Below are 19767 nucleotides of genomic sequence, written 5' to 3'. Positions count from 1 at the left end.
ATTAAAGCCCCGGAACCAAAAACACTAAAAAACACCTTTGCACCCCGAAACAAACATTTGACGACTAGCTATAAAAGCTTAAATATGATCATTTTCGTTTAATTTTTGAGTATACTATACATCAGAATCTTCCATAGCTCGTGTAGCCGCTTCTTGAGTTACTCATTTGGTTCTGTAGCAACTTCTTGAAACCATTGCACAAATGAACCATGTCAGGATAAAGATTCCCGTGCAATTGGTAGCCATTAGGTTGTACCTTAATGTTCCAGGTGTAGATCTTGTCGTTCTTCTCGTTCAGTTTGAAAAGAAGATAGAACCAACCTGGAGACTTGTGGTTGTAGCAGAAACAATAGCAGGACCGATTCTTGTTGGCCTTCGAATAACGAATAAGCCATTCCTTTGTATCGTTCAAAGGTTCGTTTTTGAATTTATCATGGTTGGTGATCTCTTGCACCTTCAAGTGCAAATTGTTGATGTGGGACACAATCAACTCGTCAAGATCATGGTAACGGAATTCCCCGACTTGAAGAGTTCTTCCAACTGTGTATTCATTCAATTTGTCAAGTTCAAGAACATCCAAGTGTTGGAACAATTGATTCTCGATCTTCCATGTGACAGTCAAGTGATCATTTCCCTTAGACGATGGACGAATCACGAATTCTCCGTTGCTCTTGGAAGCTAGATAATCTTCGGCTTGCTTGCTCGTGAAGTTGTGGAAGTATGGATGCTTCAGCACACGCTTCATGCTGTTTTCTTTCTTCTCACGCTCTTGCTCCTTATTGGCATCTTGATTTTCGGCATCAAAGTCCCACAATCCCTGGAACTTGTCAACGACCTTTCCGTGAGAAGCTTGCTCGATGTCACCTTTCAACAAAGACAACTCGGCTTTGAAGCTTCCGTAATCCACGTTCTGGATAACTGCCTGAACAGCTTGTCCGGTCTGGTATTTCGTCAATAGATTAGTGTTGTCTCCATATTCCAAAATATTGGACCGACTGATATTGCACGAAATACCAGATTGAGTAACACCCAACATGAATCTGTTATCAACTCTTTGCAAAATAACAGTAACAAGCTGTCCTCTTTGGAAAGTATCCTTTGTCTCGCCCGTCAAGAGCTCAAACACCTCATCTTCGTTCAGAATGTGGAAAGACTTTCTCAACTCTTCATAGTTGTTCTGTAACTCCTCTTTAATCATCTCCAATGTAGCTCTCTTACGATGGCCATGCTCCTCCAACTGATCGGCATAGCCTTCAAGAAGCAAGTCATCCAGCTTCTCGACACCTTCATCGTAAAGCTTAGAAATGACACCTCCTTCTTCTTGCTCAACTTCCTGTTTCTCTTCCTCGCTAAGGTCCAAGGCATCACTGGCCATTTTTCTTGCTAGTTCGTAATCCTCGGGATGGATTCTGGTGGCGTCAAGCAATTCAATGTCCTTATCTGGTCTGTCAGGCACAGGAAGCTCAATGAATGGAGCACAGTTGACAAAAACAACCTTGGTCAAAAGCTCTCTAACAATGAGTTCGTCTCGTCTGAGCAACGAGCCACCATTAGCCTCAATTCCTTTGATCAAGCTGTTTGCCTTTCTTGGACCTAATCCAGAAATGTATTGTAGCATAGTTGCAAGATATGGTGATCTCACGGCATCATTGATCTTAATACCGACCAAGCATGCCACATCCACAAAAATGGAGTCGACGGCTTCTTTAACTTTGTCGTTACTGAGCAAGTTCTGGTGCTTGTGGATAGAAATCGAAGTAACCGCATCTCCCAAAGTCATGTATTCGAGCAATGGACTCTGGACATATCTTGCAATCCCAATACAGAACCGCGCAACTTGCGGTTTGTCACTAAACTCTTCAAGGGCTCTATCGGAATGTTCGTAAAGCCTACTTGTCTCATTAGGAACGTAAAGGACTTGCAGTGGAATTGGATCGCCTTCATACTCCTCGTCAACATCAATTTCAGTAGTGAGGTTGTTCAATCTGATGATGTCTTGGATCTTTCTGAATAAGTGAGAAATTTCGACATTGTAACTTGAAACGGCAATGACTTCAGGCTTGAACTTATTGATCACTTCCAACAATTGTTTCTCAAAATCACCATGTCTATAATTCTGCTCGAACTTGATGTGATCCGAAACGGAACCGTCGTAGTCCAAGGCAACAGCGATGACCGCAGAGTCACGCTTACCATCACCATTTGAAATTGCTAGCACCTTAGGAACAGTACCTTTTGCTGTAGGCAGTGGGTGATAAGGAGCTTGGTCAACTTTATCCATGAAGTGTTCCCTAATCTCAAAGAACAGCAGTCTCTCACAGATACTTCTGTACTTCTCTTTCACATCGAGCACAACAGTTGGAATCAATTTCTTCAACGCCAAATCCAAACAATCCTTTCTCAGAGAATTCCAAGAATTACTGAGATCAGAAGTACCATCCGACGAGATGAAAGTAAAGAGATGGTCCGTGAAGCTGGCAAAAGCGTTCTTCAAAGCAACCTTCACTCTCACCAAACCCAAGGATTCAGCTTCCAACATCCGCAAAAACAGATCTGGTTGCAGGGTGAAAGATTCCAAAGGTCTGTTGATAGCATACTTGAAATCGGCATATGGCGAGCTATCCGTGATTTTGAATTTACCCTTCTCGGTCAGTTCAATGTCAACACTGGCGAAGCTTTGGAATGCAAGTCTCAAATGCGCTTTGAGCTTAGGATTATTGAACAACTGTTCTGAAAACATGTGCTTCACGGCGGTAGAAGCCTTCTCGACAGAGTCAAAGATAGAGTGATCATTCACACAGTCCTGAATCAAATCCTCAACCTTTTGATCCACATCATCAACGAGATAGATTTTGTTATTAGTGAAAACATTCTCTCCGAATTTTTCAGCATCAATACCGATCTTCTCAATGACACGGTAAACTGGGTCACTCTTGATTCTCTCAAAGAAGGTAAATTTGGAGTGTGACTTTTGTTTACCCTTGTGATCGTCTGGATGTAGTTCGCGCTGTCTGGAACTATAGGTGAAGGTGAGATAATCTTGCAAATCCTGTAATTCCACAACTGTCTTTGCTGACTCGATATATTCGTCATAAAGCGTGTCGACAATATCCAAAGCCTTGTACTGTTTTTCGATGTTGATCTTCTTTTCCAAGACAGCGTAAAAGTCGATATCGAGCTGAACAATTCTCCATAAATCGTTTTCGCTGAGCAATTTTTGAACTCTTAATTGGCCATCCTCGCGGTATGTGTGAAGAGTGTAATCCTTTTTGTTATTCCAAATACTTGGAACCTCGAGATTCTCCTTGGAAACAAAATAAACAATCTGGGCAACAGCCTTGGTGAATGGTTCAATCAAGTCTTCTTTTCCTTGAAAGAATGTTTTCTTTTCTTCGACTAATGCTTTCGAAACCCAGTCTTGCTTCTGTTTGAAGTCCTCATCGGAAAGGTCGTAGTTAGAGATTCTTTCTCTAAAAGCTTGGAATCTTTCAGGAATATCTGTGACTCTAATTTCTTGATCTCTATCGGTCAACAAATGCTCTTTCAATTCCTCAAATTCGAAAACTTTATTCAGGACCTGTGTTTCCTTTGATGGTTTTCTAGCAGAATCGGCCTCTTCATCGACTTCGTCCTCCATCTCCGGTTCCTCATCAAGACTTTCTGCTTCCAAGGCCCAAGCGTACTCTTCTCCATCACCAAAGATTTCGTAAAGCTCGTCAAGCTTGTCTTGATCAAATTGTGAATTTGAAGCAAATGTGGCCTGTTTAGCCCGAGCGGATCTCATACGAGCCAATCTCTCATCTCTGTCTTCATCGTCCTCAGAAAACTCGTCGTCTTCGATGAAATCGTCGAATTCTCCGAGCATGTCCTGTTGTCGTTGTTGTCTTAAGCTCTTCGAGGCCTCCATCAGATCGTCCTCTTCTTCTCCCTCACCTTCGCCACCTTCTTCATCTTCTCCTTCCTCGTCGGAGAACATATCAGTCAGACCTTTGGAGGTCGGTCCCGCCGACTCACTATCGTTTCCTCCACGCTTAAGACGTTTGAACTTACTCTTCTCGGCAAGATGAGGAGGAAGCTCTCCTGCGTTTTCTCTCAAAAGCTCGAGATCGTCTTCGTCAAGCTCATCGTCCTCTTCAAGTTTTCTGATGGCTTCTCTCTTTCTCTTCTTATGCTTTCTACGTCTCTTGCGCTCGTCGTCATCTATATCTTCGTCTCCTTCGCTTCCTTCCGCATCGTCGACGATAAATCCATCTCTGACTTGACGGATAGCTTCTTCGTCCTCTTCTTCATCTTCATCTTCCTCTGACGAATCCACAACGCTGCCTCCGCCGTTTTCGCTGTCCTGGGCCTGAGTTTCTGCCGTGTCTTCAATGAAATCTTCGTGAGATTTCACCGCTGACCCATTGTCGGTAGCAGTATTAGTCTCGTGATCTGACATTATCTGAAAGTCAACGACTCAATGAAAGAATCCGATCAACTTTGCGCTAATACACCAGTCAGAACCTGCACGAAGCAAATGTAATAATACTGGGCGATTTTTACTTTGAAAATATTAATATACAAAATCCGGGTAAACTGGGTGAATAGTTAGTTATTCCAGGACTGAAAAATTGCATCTCTGCACCATTGAATAATCGGGTAGCTAACAGTTCACGTAGACGAGCCTCGTTTAATATTATCCTTAAGATCGCTCAGATACTCGTCGTAGTGTCTGTTCAGTTTGTCGTTGAATTGTTTGTTTTTCTCATTAATTGAATTCTGGTTGTCTTCCGTGAGCTTGCGTCTTTTGACTGTGTTTGTTTCACGCTCTTTCAATTGAATCACCATCGCATTCAGCTTAGCTCGGTCCGTCAACGAGCTGATAATGTCCGCCTCAGATTTCCCTTGTTGTTTCAAATCATGATACAATTGTTTCTGGGCTTCGTATTGTTTTGTGTTGATTGTATCCAGATTCTTGAGTTCCTTTGAGTAAGTTCGACGAGCAAGTTGTTTGAAGTTCTGGAACTCGCGGTCTTCGGCTGCTGTTTTGTTGCTCTTCAGCTTCTCGTTCCAAGCCTCATCTTGTTCTATAGTATATTCACGTCTTTTTATGCGATCGACGTCGATGTTCTGGCGTCTTAATTCTTCCTGCTGTGCTTCTTCTTGAGCCTTTACTTGTGACAAGGCTGCTTTCGCTTTCTGGGTCTCCTTGATCCTTTGCGCTTCTCGTTGCAACTCTTTGGAATTCTCTCGTAAAGCCTGATCTTTCAGCTCTTTGAGCCTATTGATTCGCTGTAAAATCTGAGGCTTGGAAGATTGTTTTTGTACTGAGGCACTCATTACAATTGAAATATTTTTTTCACCTTACAAAAAGAACTAGGCGTATTATTCTGCCTACCAGGGACAACTCTCGTAATCTTCCGAGGATCGGATGATCCGCGTTTGAGAACGTATCACAGCACGAATACGCAGAAAGTCCGCCAGCCACTTTAAACCCTTCGCAAATTTTAGCTCGTGCTTCCCCTGCTACGCACCATAATAATCTTGGACTCCGAGCCCCATAACAATTAATCGTATGCTATCACGTTAAATGTCCTAGTTTTTAGGCTTTGGCGCAACATGTATCTCTTTCTAAGATTCCCAGTACTCTTTTCCGGCTATTCCAAAAGCCACAAATCGTATTCGCCATACTAAAATGGATCGGCTACCAGAATTTCCGAACTGGCTGATCTCCACCTAGATAAGCAATCTATGGCATTTTCTTAGAGGCTTAAAATTATTTAGACATAAATTCTTGGCACATGTCTTTGCTCCAACAGTTGACTCTCTTCCAGTATAAAGAACCTAGTGAAGGATACTGGGGTCCGGTGACCGCCACAATTGACTGGTGTGAAGAAAACTATGTGGTTTCTCCGTTTTTTGCAGAAATAGTCAACGCCACCACCAACCTCTCCTTTTACTTCCTGTCGCTCAACCTATTACGTTCGGCTATCAAGAACGACCATGGATTGATGTTTGTGTTTGTGTCCATCGGTATGTGCGTCGTTGGAATCGGATCTTGGTTGTTCCACATGACTTTAAAGTACGAGTTCCAATTATTAGACGAACTACCAATGATCTACGTCACTGCAATCCCATTTGCCTACATTTTTGGACTGGAGACTAACTCCAAGTTCAAAAGGTACCTTGTGTATGTCACCACTGGTACCCTTATTGCTGGGCTCACATACATCTATTGTTCCGTTTACAAAAATCCTGAGCTCCATCAGGCTTCATATGCTGTTCTCAACATCTCCATTGTGGTGAAATCGGTTTCCCTTGTCAAGAAGCATGTTACGGACTACAACCAGAGGCATTTCCTGTACAAGTTTGTTGGATTTGCTCTATTTGAGTTCCTATTTGGATTTCTCGTTTGGAACCTGGACACAGTGTATTGTTCGGACCTAATTAGAGTCAGAAGACTGGTTGGGTTGCCACTGGGTGCTCTGCTTTTTGAAGGTCACGGATGGTGGCACATTCTCACCTCCTTGGGAATTTTCCACTTTATTTTATACAACCAAATGTTAAACGTTTGGTACCGAGGACTTCAAGACAAATACGAATTGGTCTGGAGACTTGGGATGCCCTTTGAGGTCAGACTGAAGCCACAGCCTGCTCCAGTTGCAAAGAAGGAAAAGTCTTCTAAATAGACAGACCAAAAGTTAGAAAAGCTATTGAGATCTCGTAGGGTCGATCGACCCCTGATTTAATTTAAAAATCCGGTTATTGTGGAGAACTAGAATTGCCGGTCGTTCCATAAAGCTGTGTTGATTCGTATAAACATGGTATTTTTTGACTATCCTGACAAGTTGCCAGACTCGTATGTGGGTTTTTGGGGCCCTGTTACCGCCACCATTGATTGGTGTGAGGAAAATTACATTCTGTCGCCATACATTGCAGAAGTGGTAAACAGTTTCACCAACTTTGCGTTCGTTGCCTTGGCTATTTATCATCTGTATAGCACCTACAAGAACCAGTTTGGAGGACTGTACGTCTACATTTCTCTTGGATTTGCTTCTGTTGGAATTGGTTCATTTTTGTTCCACATGACATTGCTCTACGAATACCAGTTGATGGACGAATTGCCAATGGTCTATGTGACAGCATTACCCTTTGGGTACATTTTCAGTTGGAACCAGCCTCCAGTTAAGAGATATCTATGGAGAATCGGAACTTTCGTCGTTACTGCCCTGTTCACTTATATTTACATCTTTGTGCATAGAGACCCTACGATCCACCAGATATTCTATGCTATTTTGAACTTTGGTGTTATCTACAAGACAATTAAGACAATCCATTCAGTGGTGACCGACCCTGCTTCTAGAAAGACTTTATACAAGATGCTGGTGTTGGCGGTGTCGTTATTTATCTTTGGATTTTTCATCTGGAACATGGATTTTGTCCTGTGCTCGCAACTGACCGACGTTCGTCGTAACATTCTTGGTCTGCCACTTGGTGTCTTCACAGAGGGCCATGGATGGTGGCACATCTTCACTGGTCTCGGAGTTTATTATTTTATTATTTACAACCAGATCCTGTCCACTTGGATGTCGGGACGCCAAGATAGTTATAAATTGGTCTGGCACGGTATATTTGCTGAGGTTCAACTCCAAAAGGAGAAGGATGAGTGAAGCTAAATCTTTATAGAACTGTATTGTTGATATCAATTAAGATTCCGCAATTTTAGCACAGATGTAGCGATAATTGTTGTCAATCACGCGAAGTCGTGGGTCCTCCTTCAGGTCAGGTTGTTGGTGAAGTAAGTCTATTGTCTCTTTCATCTCGTTGAAAACAGCTTCAAACCAAGACGCTTTTCTGGTATTTAAGTCTCTCGCTAATAAAATTCCAACAATCTTTACCTTTTCAGAGAAATTGTTAAGATCCAGTTGTCTTTGAAATCCTTGCTGACTTTCAAAGCCCTCAAATGCCAAGTGCGAAAGACTGGTGTCATCCTTCTGCTGAATTATAGAGAAAATGATGCTCTGAAGCCCACTATTTATTTCTTCGTCTTTGCAACCATTTTGTTTCCATCTGGTAATCGATTCTATCAGATCATTCGTTTGTTCATCCTTCATGAACTTGACGTATTTGGTGTAAAATTCCAATGCTAGTTTTAATGCAAATTTGTGTTTGGTCTCGTAAACTCTCCGCTGGTACAGCTGATCAACAATGGCTGAGAACATGCTATCGGCCGTCGCAGAAAACTTAGTACGGAAACTCTCGTTTCCGATTAGTTTCTTGAGAAGATGAATGGCCTGTAGATATTCATACTGCTCCAGTTCGCAGAAGCTTTCGAGAATTGCAACCAAGCGATTAACATCGTCAATCCTTGACGCAATGAGTCGTTGTTTCTCCTCAGACATGATGTAATTTCCAGTGATGATCATGGAAAGCGACTGCGCAGCGTGATTCGGGCTTCTCAACAGCTCAAAATACGCGTCCAGCTGGTCGTTGGGGTTGGTTTCGTTGGCCGAAAGATTCATCACGCTAAGAAACAATAAATTAGTTTGGTCCTTCGTTGTCTCGTTTAGATGCCGAACCAGATCAAGCATCAATGATGGGTCGTTTGAAAGATCAAGCTGGTTCATGCTGACAGTGTGAACGAGCTCGTATTGCGAGGCTTTGAGCAGTTCTCTAAGCATTATGGTCGAGGTGCTAACTTCACTGAACTCTTCAAGTAAGCTTATCCATTGGTCGTTCCAGTCCTCTTCAACCTTCATTTGAGCAAGCTTTGTATCCATCTCAAGTCGGACCAGAGCCTGTATCGAGTCTGTGCAACTCAGAACAAAATTATTGAGAAAATGAAGAACAAAGAAGTTGTACTCGTCAGAGGTCAGATTGTCTCTGATCAAAGTGAAAAACGACTCTGACTGGGGGTCTTGTAAAACTATATGTCTGTTTTCATCCGAATCAGCAACAAAATTAGCCAAGAACCGGAACACCATGCCCAGTGACTCGGTATTTTTGACATTTAACTGCTTGATCGAATAATCAATAATACTTGGTATAAATCCTTTCACTCTTGGATTGGATCTGTTAGTCTCGTCTCTCATGAACGTCCCTAACTCATCAAACAGATCGGTCAACGATCCGTGAGAATGACTCAGGTTTTGTTCCAGCTGATCAAGGGTTTGATCCAAGGTCATAATACAATATTTAGATTAAAAAAATTAATTATCCCTTCGTGGACGTAACATTACAGATATTAAGATACATGCATTTAGCGGTGCTTGCGCACCTCCCTGTACCACCCAGCACCAACATCTTCACCCCTCGTACCCGGCTCGTGATCAATGTACCCGTAGACACTGCAATCGTTAAGCCAGAAATGATTAGATAATCCGGCAGCATCCATTCTATACTTTGGATCAGTGATCAACATGCAGCCTAAGAAGTCGCTGATTTCTCGTGAATCTGTTTCACTGAGCTTGTACTTCTCCATCAGAACGCTTTCCAGAGGCCAAGGCTTGAGATTCTTGATCTGGCGAAGAGTTCTCATGTCTGAATGGAAATATCTTTTCGTATTGAAACCTTCTTCCAATACGTGTCGCGAGATCGGACCGACCAGCTCGATGATTTGCGCTAAATGGTCATCATTCTTGCTGAAATTAGGTCCTTCCGTCGGATCAAACAGGTAGTCGCCTGTTAGAAGCTCGAATAACAAACATCCAATCGACCAGATATCAGACGAACATCCCCAATTGGCTCCCAAAATCACCTCTGGGGCCCTGTATTGCCTCGTTTGGATATCATCGGTGAAATGTCTGTATACCCAGCACGCATTTCCAAGGTCTGCAATCTTGACCCTGATAAGGTCGTCGTCCTCCAGCTCGTCCTCGCGTGGTGGCTCCGCAGAGAAAGGATCAGACTCTTTGAAAGTTTTGCTCATCAGCGATTGCAAATCTTGATGTGATGCGTGCGATGGATTAATATTGTTTCCAATGGTTCTTCCGGCAAATGTTGAGATTGATGATTGCAAAGGAGAAACAAAAGAAGAATTAGATCTGGATCGCAGCGGCGAAGGAAGTGGTTGAGATCCGGTCACAAGTGTTTGGCGTCTAGACTTTCGACTCTTTCTGAAAGGTATCCGCTTATTATCGTCGTCAATCGAGTTCGAGCTCGTGTCGGAGTTGTAACTCTTCAACTTGGAAGAGACTCGCCGTAAAAGTCTTCTCTCCTTCTGCGAATCCTCCAGGTATTTGACCAGCTTTTCCACGTCTTCAATTTCCAGCAAAATGTTTTCCGGCTTGATATCAGTGTGAATGATACCACACTGACGATGCAAAAAATCGGCCGCCAACAAAATTTGTTTGGCGATCTGTTTCACAAACTTGATGGGTAGACCTTTGTGTTTGTATCTGCGGATCAAACTTAGTAGATTCTCCCCTAGCACTTCGAAAACCATGCAAATGTGAGTTCCATTAGCTCCCTGGTGATCAAAATAGTCCACCAATTTGATTAAATGAGCGTGTCCTGGATGATCAGGATCGGTGTGGTTGATTTTGGACAAGAGCTTGATCTCGTCGATCGCAGTCTCCCGGTAAGACTTTGCACTTCTCACCACCTTCATAGCAACATGTTTATTTTCTTGTGTATCTTTAGCAAGCCAGACGGTGGAAAAATGGCCCCACCCGAGCTTACGCACCAAAACGTATCGACCATCTTTGTAGCTTTCACCTAGATATGCCGGGTGGTATCCGCCAGGAACGTAGTCCTCCATGTCCTCTTCATTAGCGGGATCCACGTCACTTTCCGAGTCTGAGTCATTACTCACGTCTTCGTCCAGGTGAGACTGTAGCAGCTGTTTTAGGCTCGTAGACTCTTTGGTCATTTGACCATCTACAGTGACTGGGTTTTCGGTCGGAGTTGAAGTCACATCCGGAACAGACTTGGTGAGATCTTCGTCCTTCATATTGGTCAGCTTCTGCGTGACCTCCTTGAGAATCTCCTCATCCGGTGCGAAATGATGTTCGTGTGGATCAGGTAGTTCTTCACCGGCTTTTTTCAACGCTAACGACAACTTGGACGTTGTTGGATTAACCGAGTCGTTTGACGATCCTTCGACATTTTCCTTGGCAAATGGCTCTTCAATGTTGTTTTTACTCTCCTGCGAGGGTAGCTTTGACATAATATTTCTGTGCTGATGGGAATGATGACTATTGTTTTGAGTTTTCGCCTTAGAGTCAGGAACTGAATTAATCAGTTTTGAAAGAATGATTCAAAAGAGTTCGATCTCCAGCTCTTCAAAATATTATAGCAGGTCGACCTCAAACAATAAATGAGAGCTGATTTCGGACAAATTGGCGTTAACCACCAACTCTTTTTGCAATTAGTAAAATCCAATTGATTTTTTTTCCCTTAATCTCCTCCTCTTTGAAAAAAAAATTAACAGGTCGGAAAACCCATAGCTTACCAAGACCAAAAGCCATTACTCACCTTTTAAACTATATATTAGATAAACCTAGCAAACCTAAACAGTCAGTCTCGTAAAGAAAAATGACGCTTAATCTAATTCATCGGCCATGTCAACATCACCATCTTGGTCAGCACCCTCGGTAGTCTTCTTGTCTCCGCCAGCTTTCTGGTTAGCTCTCTCAGCAGCGAGCTTTTCTGCCATGGCAGCAGCTTGAGAAGCCTCTTGCTTGGCTCTCAGTTCTTGTCTGAACTCCTCTTGCTTGGCGTTGTATCTACCCTTGATCAGGTTTCCAAGGGATGCAAGCTCTTCGTACTTGGCAATGTACTTGGCCTTCGAAGCATCTTCTCCCTCGTCGTAGAGCCAGTCCTCGGTCTTCATCAACATACCCCCGAGCTTCTCCTTCTCCTCTGGAGAGGCAAAGTCGGCGTATTGTTCTTCCAGCTTACCTCTCAACTCGTAAATGTACTCCTCCAAGGCGTTCTTTCTGTCCTCAGTCTCGGCAACCAACTTGTCCTCGGCAACCATCTTACCTTCCTCCTCGAAGTACTTGGCCAAAACCTTTTCTGGAAGTGCGAGGCCGCTGAAAACGATGTCCAAGTCCTTAGACTTCACAAGCTTCTTGACGGTCTTGTACTCAGGCTCGTCCTCTGGCTTGGCCTCTGGGTTTTCCACAAGCTCTTGGACCTCCTTCTCCTCAACAATGTGAGCAGACTCGATAGTGAAGAATCCGGATGGGTCGTTTCTGACCTTCAACTTGCAGATAGCGGAATCTTGACCCTCAGCGACCTCAACACCAGAAAGCTTCCATTTGGCGATTTCTGGCAAAGTTCCAGCAGGGAGCTCCTCAGGGTGGGTGTACTTGGCCTCGATCTCGAAGTCAGATGTTCTGTATAAAGTGATCAGCTTGGTAGATGGGAAAACACCTCCCTTAGGGAACACCTCCAGGTGGTCAGTGTCCTCGGCGTCTTTGTCCCAGTAGTAGGTGACAGAAAAGCTGTTGGTATCTTCAAACTTGAATGGTCTCACTCTCAAGGTTGGAGAGTGCATAGCGCAGATGAATGCAGCACCCTTGGCAATTGCCTCGTCCTGGTTCAAAGTGAAGGACAATTGCTTACCGAAGATCTCGGCAAGTCTGGTTTTCACAGAAGGAACTCTGGTACAGCCACCAATGACTTCGATGGAGTCCAAATCCTCAGACTTCAATCCAGCAGCTTCCAAAGCCTGCTCAATTGGGACGTGGATTCTTTCGAGCAATGGCTTAACCATCTCCTCAAGCTCCTCTCTCGTAAGCTGGGAAGAAACATCAACATCATCCATAACGGACTCGATGTTGAATGGAGCCTGAGAGTTGGCGGAAAGAACCTTCTTCAACTTCTCAGCAGCAACCAAAACTCTGTTGTATCCCTTAGGGTTGGTTCTGATGTCAATCTTGTATTTGCTCTTGAACTCGTCAGCGAAGTGCTCAGCAATGGCTCTATCGAAATCTCTACCACCAAAGTGTTTGTCATAAGCAGATCCCAAAATCTTGAGTTCTCCCTTCTTCACAGCACCAATGGTGACGGTGTAGGAAGAGTGGCCAATATCAACGAAGGCGACCTTCTTTGGCGCCTCCTCCGGAAGATCTGTCTTGAACACACCATATCCAACAGCAGCAGCAGTAACCTCGTTAACGATTCTGACTGGGTTCAAGCCAGCGATTTGACAAGCGTCAGCAGCAGCTCTTCTTTGTTGTTCAGTGTACCAGACAGGAACAGCCAAACATATATCTGTGATGTTTCCCTTTGTTTCCTTGACAGCGGTGTCTTTCAATTTGTTCAAATACATTGCCTCCAATTGGGTAGGGGTGAACTCTTCTTGCTTACCAAGATATCTGACCTTGACGGCGGCTTGGCCATCCTTAACGACAACTGGACAAGTGAAGTATTTCTTCTCGATTTCAAAATCTGGCGAGTCTGCGTTCAAAGCAAGAATACGCTTGATGTTCTCCACACTGTTCTTCAAGTTGGATGTTTGTTGTGTCTTACCAGTCTCACCGATGGATCTGCTCTTCACGCCAAACCCAACGATGGTAGGGGTACTTCTGTTGGAAACTTCGTTCACAACCACATCAATTCCTCTGTTTTTTGCAACAGCAATAACAGAGCTGTAGTTACCTAAATCGACACCGAACGGAGTAGACATTATTGATGAAAACTATGAATAAATCACTAGTTATTTAAGCAAGTTCTTGAAACCTTGAAAAATTTTAAAGACACTTTAATTTTTCGGTGCACACCTCTCGAACTTTCTAGAATTTACACTACCAAAACTCATCCACGGTTTAATATCCAACCTGGAGAATGGTTTGCAAGTTTCTCCATCCGTCACTATCGACCAGCTTATACTCCTCCTCCATCGCATTCTCGCCCTTGCCCAATTTCCGCACAATTTCCACGATTAATTCCAGTTCTTGTCCACTCAAGATGTCTTGATTCAACGTAAAGTAGATCAGTAAGTGGAAATTGCTCAATAACTGACCCAATTCTTCAGCATTGTCTCCATTCACAGCGCTGAGATAGTTCTTGAGATCAGGCATGGTAGCAGACTCTCCAATGTAGCCTCTATTCTCCACCGGGAATTTGTTAGATGCACCAGCTTTGAAATACGGACTGGATTTTTCAGGGAATCCATGCGTCAAAGACACCAAGAGATACTCCACAGGAAAGCTTGGATCTGCCTTTTCTTTCACTTGTAATCCATACTCGTTAAACTTTTGGTAAAAGATCTCCGGAACATATCTAACATCATTCTGTTCGTTGATAAATACTTCGTTTGGATGCGTCGATGGGCTGATCAAATCGGCTTTCACCAATCCCTCACCGCTCTCTGAAATTTGATATGCTTCGATATCGATCTCGCCGCTTGTGTTGCCTGAAATCACACAGGTGACGAACTTGGACGAGAACTTCTCAGAATCGCTCCACTTGCATATGTTGGGGAACTTGAGCTGCCATTTGATTGCAAATATGGCCTCCAACGACGAAAGGAAAAAAGAGTCTTTGTGTCTCTTGCAGATCACGGATCCATTGCCAGTTCCTGCATCGAGAAGATCTGTAAATATGATCCCAACGGGAACAAGATCTAATCGTTTAGCCAGCGACAAAACCTTCTCTTCGTCTTCCCAGTTCTGCAAGATTAAACCATCCTCCTGGTCAACTTGAGGGAACTCATAAATTGCTTCAACTTTAGCTTTTATCCCCAATGGAACTTTTTCGTACTTGTCGTAGCTACCAAACATCAGACCAATTCTTTGCGCTCCAGACATTCTCCACGTATTGATGAACTCATTGATTATCTCACTGTCTTGAAACTCAACATGATCCACCATTCTGAAATTCTGTCTTTGTAAAGTGACGGCAGATGGCTGACATTTCGAGCAAATGCCTTTTGGCCATGGATCATGTCCACCTGGGCATTTCTTGTTAATACTGAAGTTTGACTCGGAAAGAGGTGATATGTAAGATGATCCTGATTCCTTTTTGTTGGCCAAAGAATTCAGTTCATTTATATGTGCATGAAATGAGATATGCTTAATATTGTGCTGTTGCTGATAATCTTTATCCCAAGGAGGCAATGGTGAGCAGTATTCGCACATTCCCTTATCGGTGTGTCTGCAAAGAGAGGTTCTCTTTCTTGGAATCAATCCCTCTTCCTTATCATAAATATTATCGATTTGCAATTGCTTGATGGTTTGTGTTTCTTTGACCTGACTGATGTTAACAGAGCTTGCCAACTCTGCTGGTTCGTAAGATAAATAGAGCATTTCTCCATGTTTCAGATTGAGACCTTGAACAGTGGAGTCTTTCAGATTCAATGCTAATTGCCCTGCATCTCCAGGTTTGGTTGCGATTTTCAATGATTCTGGCTTGAATGGAGGCAATTTTGTCGCCAATTCATCCAAAACCGTCCCAAAGGCAGACGATGGTCCTGTATTTAGACGGAACATTCCATCCTTAGAGCGGAATCTAAGAACCTGGTTGTTAGAATGAAGTTGATTATCACTTACCAATGCCATTTTCGATCTTATATAATTTTCGCCACAGAGTAGTTCGATTATTTAAAGTAAATTCTTGGAAAAAATTAAGTTACAATTAAAAATGCTGCGAATAAGTCAGAAAAGACTTTATTCATTATCGAAACCTCTTTTGGAGGCCGACAAGTCGGCTTTCTATCGGTTAATGAATAAGTCAAAGAAGGCATCGTCTTCATCAAATCAACCTTTTGGCAACAGCTCCCTCATTTTTGAAACTAGAAGAAAAACGGACGCAGACAACCCAGATATCAATATAATCTTTGGCTTTTCGGGTAAGAATAAATCTACAAAGTCATCAAGAAGAGACGTTTCTTATAGAGCAATACAGAGAAACATTGCGGGAGTCACTGTCCCGAAACAACCTATAGAACCCGATAACTGTTGCATGAGCGGATGTGCGAACTGTGTGTGGGAGCTTTACAACGAAGACTTACAGGAGTGGAAACAGATTACTAAGCGCGCTGTAAATAATCTGATGGCTCAGGGGGACAACATCAAGGAGAAATGGCCTGCTGATTTCGATCCTCCTCCAGCTTATCTTCCAGAGAAATATATTCCTGATGAATTAAAACAGAATGGGATCACACGCAAGAAAGAAGTTGAAATGCCGCTTGGCTTACAAGTGTTTGCAGATTTGGAAAAGAAACTAAAATCCAAACGAAGCCATCAGACTTCTCCAATGGCAACGCAACAAGCATGAACAACGTATATATTTTTGCATTTATTTGATCAATATACTCCCTTATGAGTCAATATCCACGCCATTCTTTCTCAGATATGATTCAGCCTCTTTAATTTCTCCCAATAGCTCTGTGTACTTGTCTTTTTTATCTTTGAAAGTGTAAACACCCCAACCTAATGTCCCCAAGGCATAACAGCCAAAGGACACCAAAGCCCACCATGGAACAACCGGGAGGATCTCTTTTTGAACTATGGTTGGGACAGGGATGACTCCAACAAGAAGAGAGAAATAGATTGCGGAAGCAAGAAACACTGCCAACACGGTTTCCGATGCCTTTGTCATTGTAAATATGTTTTTTGATCAATTTTGTTAAATCGATTATTACGTGAAGGAACTTCGCGACAGAATTTCCTGTCGCACTACGACTGTTTTTTGAAAATAACGTCTGTAATTGAATTTAAATCGAAAGAAGTGAAGAAAGCGGATCGAGCTTACAAAAGGGCCAGGATTGCCGCTCCCAATGCGTAAGTGATACCTGCATATTTCAAGTTTTGATTAGCGTCACCTTTAGAGCTTGAGGATGTACGGCTAACTGAAGAAGTAGCAGATGACGAAGACGAGTCCACGGTAGAAGTCTGCTTCGACGAACCAGAGCTGCTGACACCAGTTTGAGCATTGATGGTATTTGTTGAAGCAACAGAGATCACAGCAGAGGTAACCTCGTTATCGTCGGCATCGTGAATAGTGTAGTTGGAAGCTCTAATATCAATATCGACAATTTGACCAATGTTTGATCCATTCACTCCGTAAAGAATCAGATCTTCGACACCATCAGGTGCATCTGGAAGGTCAAAATCAACATCGAAAACAGATGACAGTGACTCGAGGTATTCTTTGTCACAGGTGACAATTTTAGCTTCGGAAACGTCGTCCGAGGAAATGTCAGGAATACTGGAGTTGGCAAACTGACTCTTAAGATTATCGAAATCTTCCTTGTATGTCAAAGATCCATCATCATCAATTTCAACAATTCCGTAGTTGTTTGCCTCGACAGAGTATTCGTAGATCAGTCCACCGCTCAAAGTATTAACCAATCCGCCATAGACACCTTCACTCACTTCAGTGAAAGTTCTTGGGGTCTTAGCGATACATCCATATTCAGAAAAGAACACAGGAACAGTGGAGTTAGAAATCGTCTTGTTCAACGAACCGTATCCAGACGAGGACCAGTCAGAGACACCGGAACACCACTCGTAAGAGTTAATTCCAAAGAAATCAGACTTGGAATAATCGTCCTTTTCGCCGTCGATAGAGCAGATCAGGTATTCCAAAGTGACATCTCTTAATCCATCATCCAAGACATCAGCAGCCGAGTATCCAACAGGTATTGTTCTGTTGGAGTTATTCTCGATATAACGTTTCATATCTCTTTGGACTGCCCGCAAATATTTTGGATCCACACCAGCTGATTTAGAGTCATTGATAACTTCGTTACCGCTGAAAAATCCAAGCAGATTTGGGTAGTTCTTGAAAGCATCGATCATTTTGAAAACTCTCTCCATATAAGAGTAAGTGTATGAGTTACTTGGATTGTATCTGTCCAAAGATTCCCCAGAAAGAGGAGAGTTGACATCAATAATCACGTAAATACCAGCAGCGTTAAGGACAGACATGCACTCGTCGTGGTTCAGATCTGGATTCAATGTGTAAACTCTAATCACGTTGACCTCGGAACCCAGACTTTGTAAGACGTAGGCATCTCTATAACAAGCTTCGATATCGGAAAGAACATCGGTGGGGTTGGAATCTTGATAATCAGATGATCCACCTGGTTGGTAATCAACACCAGTAACAAAGAAAACTTCACCAGGATCGCTGGCATCAACTGCGGGCTTGATGAACCGATTACCAACGACCTCGATCGGGATGAGAGCATTAACTGCAGACAAAGAGCTGAGAATGCTCAAGAAAGACTTGTATCCAAGCATAGCAAAGACTAACGATAAAAGTGAACGAACGTGATGTAATAAAAACGGGTGAACAGTCTTACAGACTTTGTTTTCCTTTTAGTTTAATTAAAAATCTCCACATCTTAATTCAAGAGCAGACACAGGCAATAAACGAAGACGCGGTGCGAGGAGGGTGCCCAAATTTTTTGGTAATATGCACGCTATAAATTCTGTTTGAAAATATTGTCCAAACGGAATATTAGCAGATCGCAGGCAGATTCCGTTAAAAATCAAGATCCACACTATTGGGGACGGCCAACATGGATTTTTGTCGTAACGCGACAAGGATCTTTTGTGATAATTTGGTTGGTGCGACGAGTTTTACCCCAGTAAACTGAAGAATCCTTTATAGGCAAGGTCGATATCCCACAAGAACTCCTTCAACTCTTCGTCGTCCAAAAACTCGTTCAGCTTTAGGTTGTTCAGCTTGATTAACCACTGAACCAAATTCGAACGACCGTCGTAATCACCAAATACTTTGTTTGTGCTCGTGATTATGTCCGTCAAAAGGGGATGTAGCTGTTCTTTTGTATTGTAATTTAGTTTTATTGCGTCCATGAGTGTGATGAATGATCCTGTTGCCTCAGCAATGGCTTTTCCTTTTTGGGAAGCGTCGTTATTATTAGCCGATGCCGGAAGGTTGACTGTGGAAGATGAAGCGTGGGTTTGCGTGGCGGTAGCTGGTAAGCCAATTTGTATACGTTTGACGGCCAAGGGGCAGTCTAATTGGTATCGCGAGACGAATTTTTCAAGATCATCAAACTCTTCCTTGACTTCGTCGTCTTTCAAGATCAGGTTGTATTGATTGATCAATCGCATTGTTGTGCTTGTGTAGTAGTCTTCGTTAGCGTGGAATCTGTCTTTAATGAAGGACTTCTCCAACACGTTGATAGCGACGATGATGGAATACAATTCAGCAATCGACTCATAGTGGTCTCTTTGTTTGTTTGAAGTGTAGAGGGGAATTTCGTGGTCTAGAGATTGTTTCGCTCTGCGAATCAGACTCTCAGAAACCGACCGAGAAGTGGCAGGGGCATACGCTAGTTGTTCCATTGATTTGCCTGCGAAAATAAATACGACAAGAGAATTGAGCACAGCCTCGAATTAGGAACATACGCAATAAAATGTAAACTTGGAAATATCCGTTTTAGGGAATGAAGCCAGGAAGAATCTGGATTCCGGAAAAGAAAAGTGGAAACAAGATTTCTCTGATACTGGGTTTAGTCCCGAAGACAAGGAGCATGATATGAGAGATTTGGACTAGGTGATGGTTAGCGCCATTTTTCAAACACCGTCAATCTCGACCCCTGTCGTTTCCAGAACAGGAGAAGTCATCGGCTAGGCACACTTGCACTTGAGAAATTATGCAGAGTCTGTAATCTGCAATAGATTTTTCCAAACGCTATTGTTAAAAGATCGGTCTCTACAAGAATGTCTGCCTGGAATCAATTAGGATTGCCCTTGCGGAAGCCGGGCATTTCTCTCAATAGTGTAGATCATCCACGGAGAAATGCGAGCTTTCAACCCACCACGATCGGCTCGGCCTCGGTCAGTAATGAAATTAGTCCCT

The 19767-nt window shown here is 43.0% G+C and overlaps 13 protein-coding genes across 13 annotated transcripts; 7 read left to right on the top strand and 6 right to left on the bottom strand.

Annotated features, from left to right (window-relative positions):
- Positions 1-121: 121 nt before the first annotated feature.
- On the bottom strand, positions 122-4438 carry OGAPHI_003489 (uncharacterized protein; the record flags this gene model as incomplete). Its single annotated transcript, XM_046204469.1, has 1 exon — positions 122-4438. The coding sequence occupies one exon, from the start codon at positions 4436-4438 to the stop codon at positions 122-124; it is 4317 nt and encodes a 1438-aa protein (XP_046061624.1).
- On the top strand, positions 203-682 carry OGAPHI_003491 (uncharacterized protein; the record flags this gene model as incomplete). Its single annotated transcript, XM_046204471.1, has 1 exon — positions 203-682. One exon carries the CDS (start codon positions 203-205, stop codon positions 680-682), a length of 480 nt encoding a protein of 159 aa, XP_046061626.1.
- OGAPHI_003490 (uncharacterized protein) lies at positions 1431-2789 on the top strand (the record flags this gene model as incomplete). Its single annotated transcript, XM_046204470.1, has 2 exons — positions 1431-1882; positions 2351-2789. The coding sequence occupies 2 exons, from the start codon at positions 1431-1433 to the stop codon at positions 2787-2789; spliced, it is 891 nt and encodes a 296-aa protein (XP_046061625.1).
- A 212-nt stretch (positions 4439-4650) lies between the features above and the next one.
- OGAPHI_003488 (uncharacterized protein) lies at positions 4651-5319 on the bottom strand (the record flags this gene model as incomplete). Its single annotated transcript, XM_046204468.1, has 1 exon — positions 4651-5319. The coding sequence occupies one exon, from the start codon at positions 5317-5319 to the stop codon at positions 4651-4653; it is 669 nt and encodes a 222-aa protein (XP_046061623.1).
- A 461-nt stretch (positions 5320-5780) lies between these two features.
- OGAPHI_003487 (uncharacterized protein) lies at positions 5781-6668 on the top strand (the record flags this gene model as incomplete). Its single annotated transcript, XM_046204466.1, has 1 exon — positions 5781-6668. One exon carries the CDS (start codon positions 5781-5783, stop codon positions 6666-6668), a length of 888 nt encoding a protein of 295 aa, XP_046061622.1.
- A 132-nt stretch (positions 6669-6800) lies between these two features.
- OGAPHI_003486 (uncharacterized protein) lies at positions 6801-7649 on the top strand (the record flags this gene model as incomplete). Its single annotated transcript, XM_046204465.1, has 1 exon — positions 6801-7649. The coding sequence occupies one exon, from the start codon at positions 6801-6803 to the stop codon at positions 7647-7649; it is 849 nt and encodes a 282-aa protein (XP_046061621.1).
- Positions 7380-11146, bottom strand: OGAPHI_003485 (uncharacterized protein; the record flags this gene model as incomplete). The annotated part of the gene is made up of 3 exons (XM_046204464.1): positions 7380-7667; positions 7737-9120; positions 9267-11146. The coding sequence occupies 3 exons, from the start codon at positions 11144-11146 to the stop codon at positions 7380-7382; spliced, it is 3552 nt and encodes a 1183-aa protein (XP_046061620.1).
- A 375-nt stretch (positions 11147-11521) lies between these two features.
- On the bottom strand, positions 11522-13615 carry OGAPHI_003483 (uncharacterized protein; the record flags this gene model as incomplete). Its single annotated transcript, XM_046204462.1, has 1 exon — positions 11522-13615. The coding sequence occupies one exon, from the start codon at positions 13613-13615 to the stop codon at positions 11522-11524; it is 2094 nt and encodes a 697-aa protein (XP_046061618.1).
- On the top strand, positions 11895-13591 carry OGAPHI_003484 (uncharacterized protein; the record flags this gene model as incomplete). The annotated part of the gene is made up of 2 exons (XM_046204463.1): positions 11895-12064; positions 12580-13591. The coding sequence occupies 2 exons, from the start codon at positions 11895-11897 to the stop codon at positions 13589-13591; spliced, it is 1182 nt and encodes a 393-aa protein (XP_046061619.1).
- A 139-nt stretch (positions 13616-13754) lies between the features above and the next one.
- OGAPHI_003481 (uncharacterized protein) lies at positions 13755-15488 on the bottom strand (the record flags this gene model as incomplete). Its single annotated transcript, XM_046204460.1, has 1 exon — positions 13755-15488. One exon carries the CDS (start codon positions 15486-15488, stop codon positions 13755-13757), a length of 1734 nt encoding a protein of 577 aa, XP_046061616.1.
- Positions 14404-14634, top strand: OGAPHI_003482 (uncharacterized protein; the record flags this gene model as incomplete). The annotated part of the gene is made up of 1 exon (XM_046204461.1): positions 14404-14634. One exon carries the CDS (start codon positions 14404-14406, stop codon positions 14632-14634), a length of 231 nt encoding a protein of 76 aa, XP_046061617.1.
- Positions 15489-15570: 82 nt separating the features above from the next.
- OGAPHI_003480 (uncharacterized protein) lies at positions 15571-16206 on the top strand (the record flags this gene model as incomplete). The annotated part of the gene is made up of 1 exon (XM_046204459.1): positions 15571-16206. The coding sequence occupies one exon, from the start codon at positions 15571-15573 to the stop codon at positions 16204-16206; it is 636 nt and encodes a 211-aa protein (XP_046061615.1).
- Positions 16207-16248: 42 nt separating this feature from the next.
- Positions 16249-19250, bottom strand: OGAPHI_003479 (uncharacterized protein; the record flags this gene model as incomplete). The annotated part of the gene is made up of 3 exons (XM_046204458.1): positions 16249-16457; positions 16724-18150; positions 18523-19250. 3 exons carry the CDS (start codon positions 19248-19250, stop codon positions 16249-16251), a joined length of 2364 nt encoding a protein of 787 aa, XP_046061614.1.
- Positions 19251-19767: the final 517 nt, after the last annotated feature.

The sequence above is a fragment of the Ogataea philodendri genome (genome assembly GCF_020536065.1).
Source record: "Ogataea philodendri strain CBS6075 chromosome Unknown scaffold19, whole genome shotgun sequence".
Classification (NCBI taxonomy): domain Eukaryota; kingdom Fungi; phylum Ascomycota; class Pichiomycetes; order Pichiales; family Pichiaceae; genus Ogataea; species Ogataea philodendri.
The sequence above is the reverse complement of the archived record's forward strand: the minus strand, read 5'-3'. Positions and strand labels throughout refer to the sequence as shown.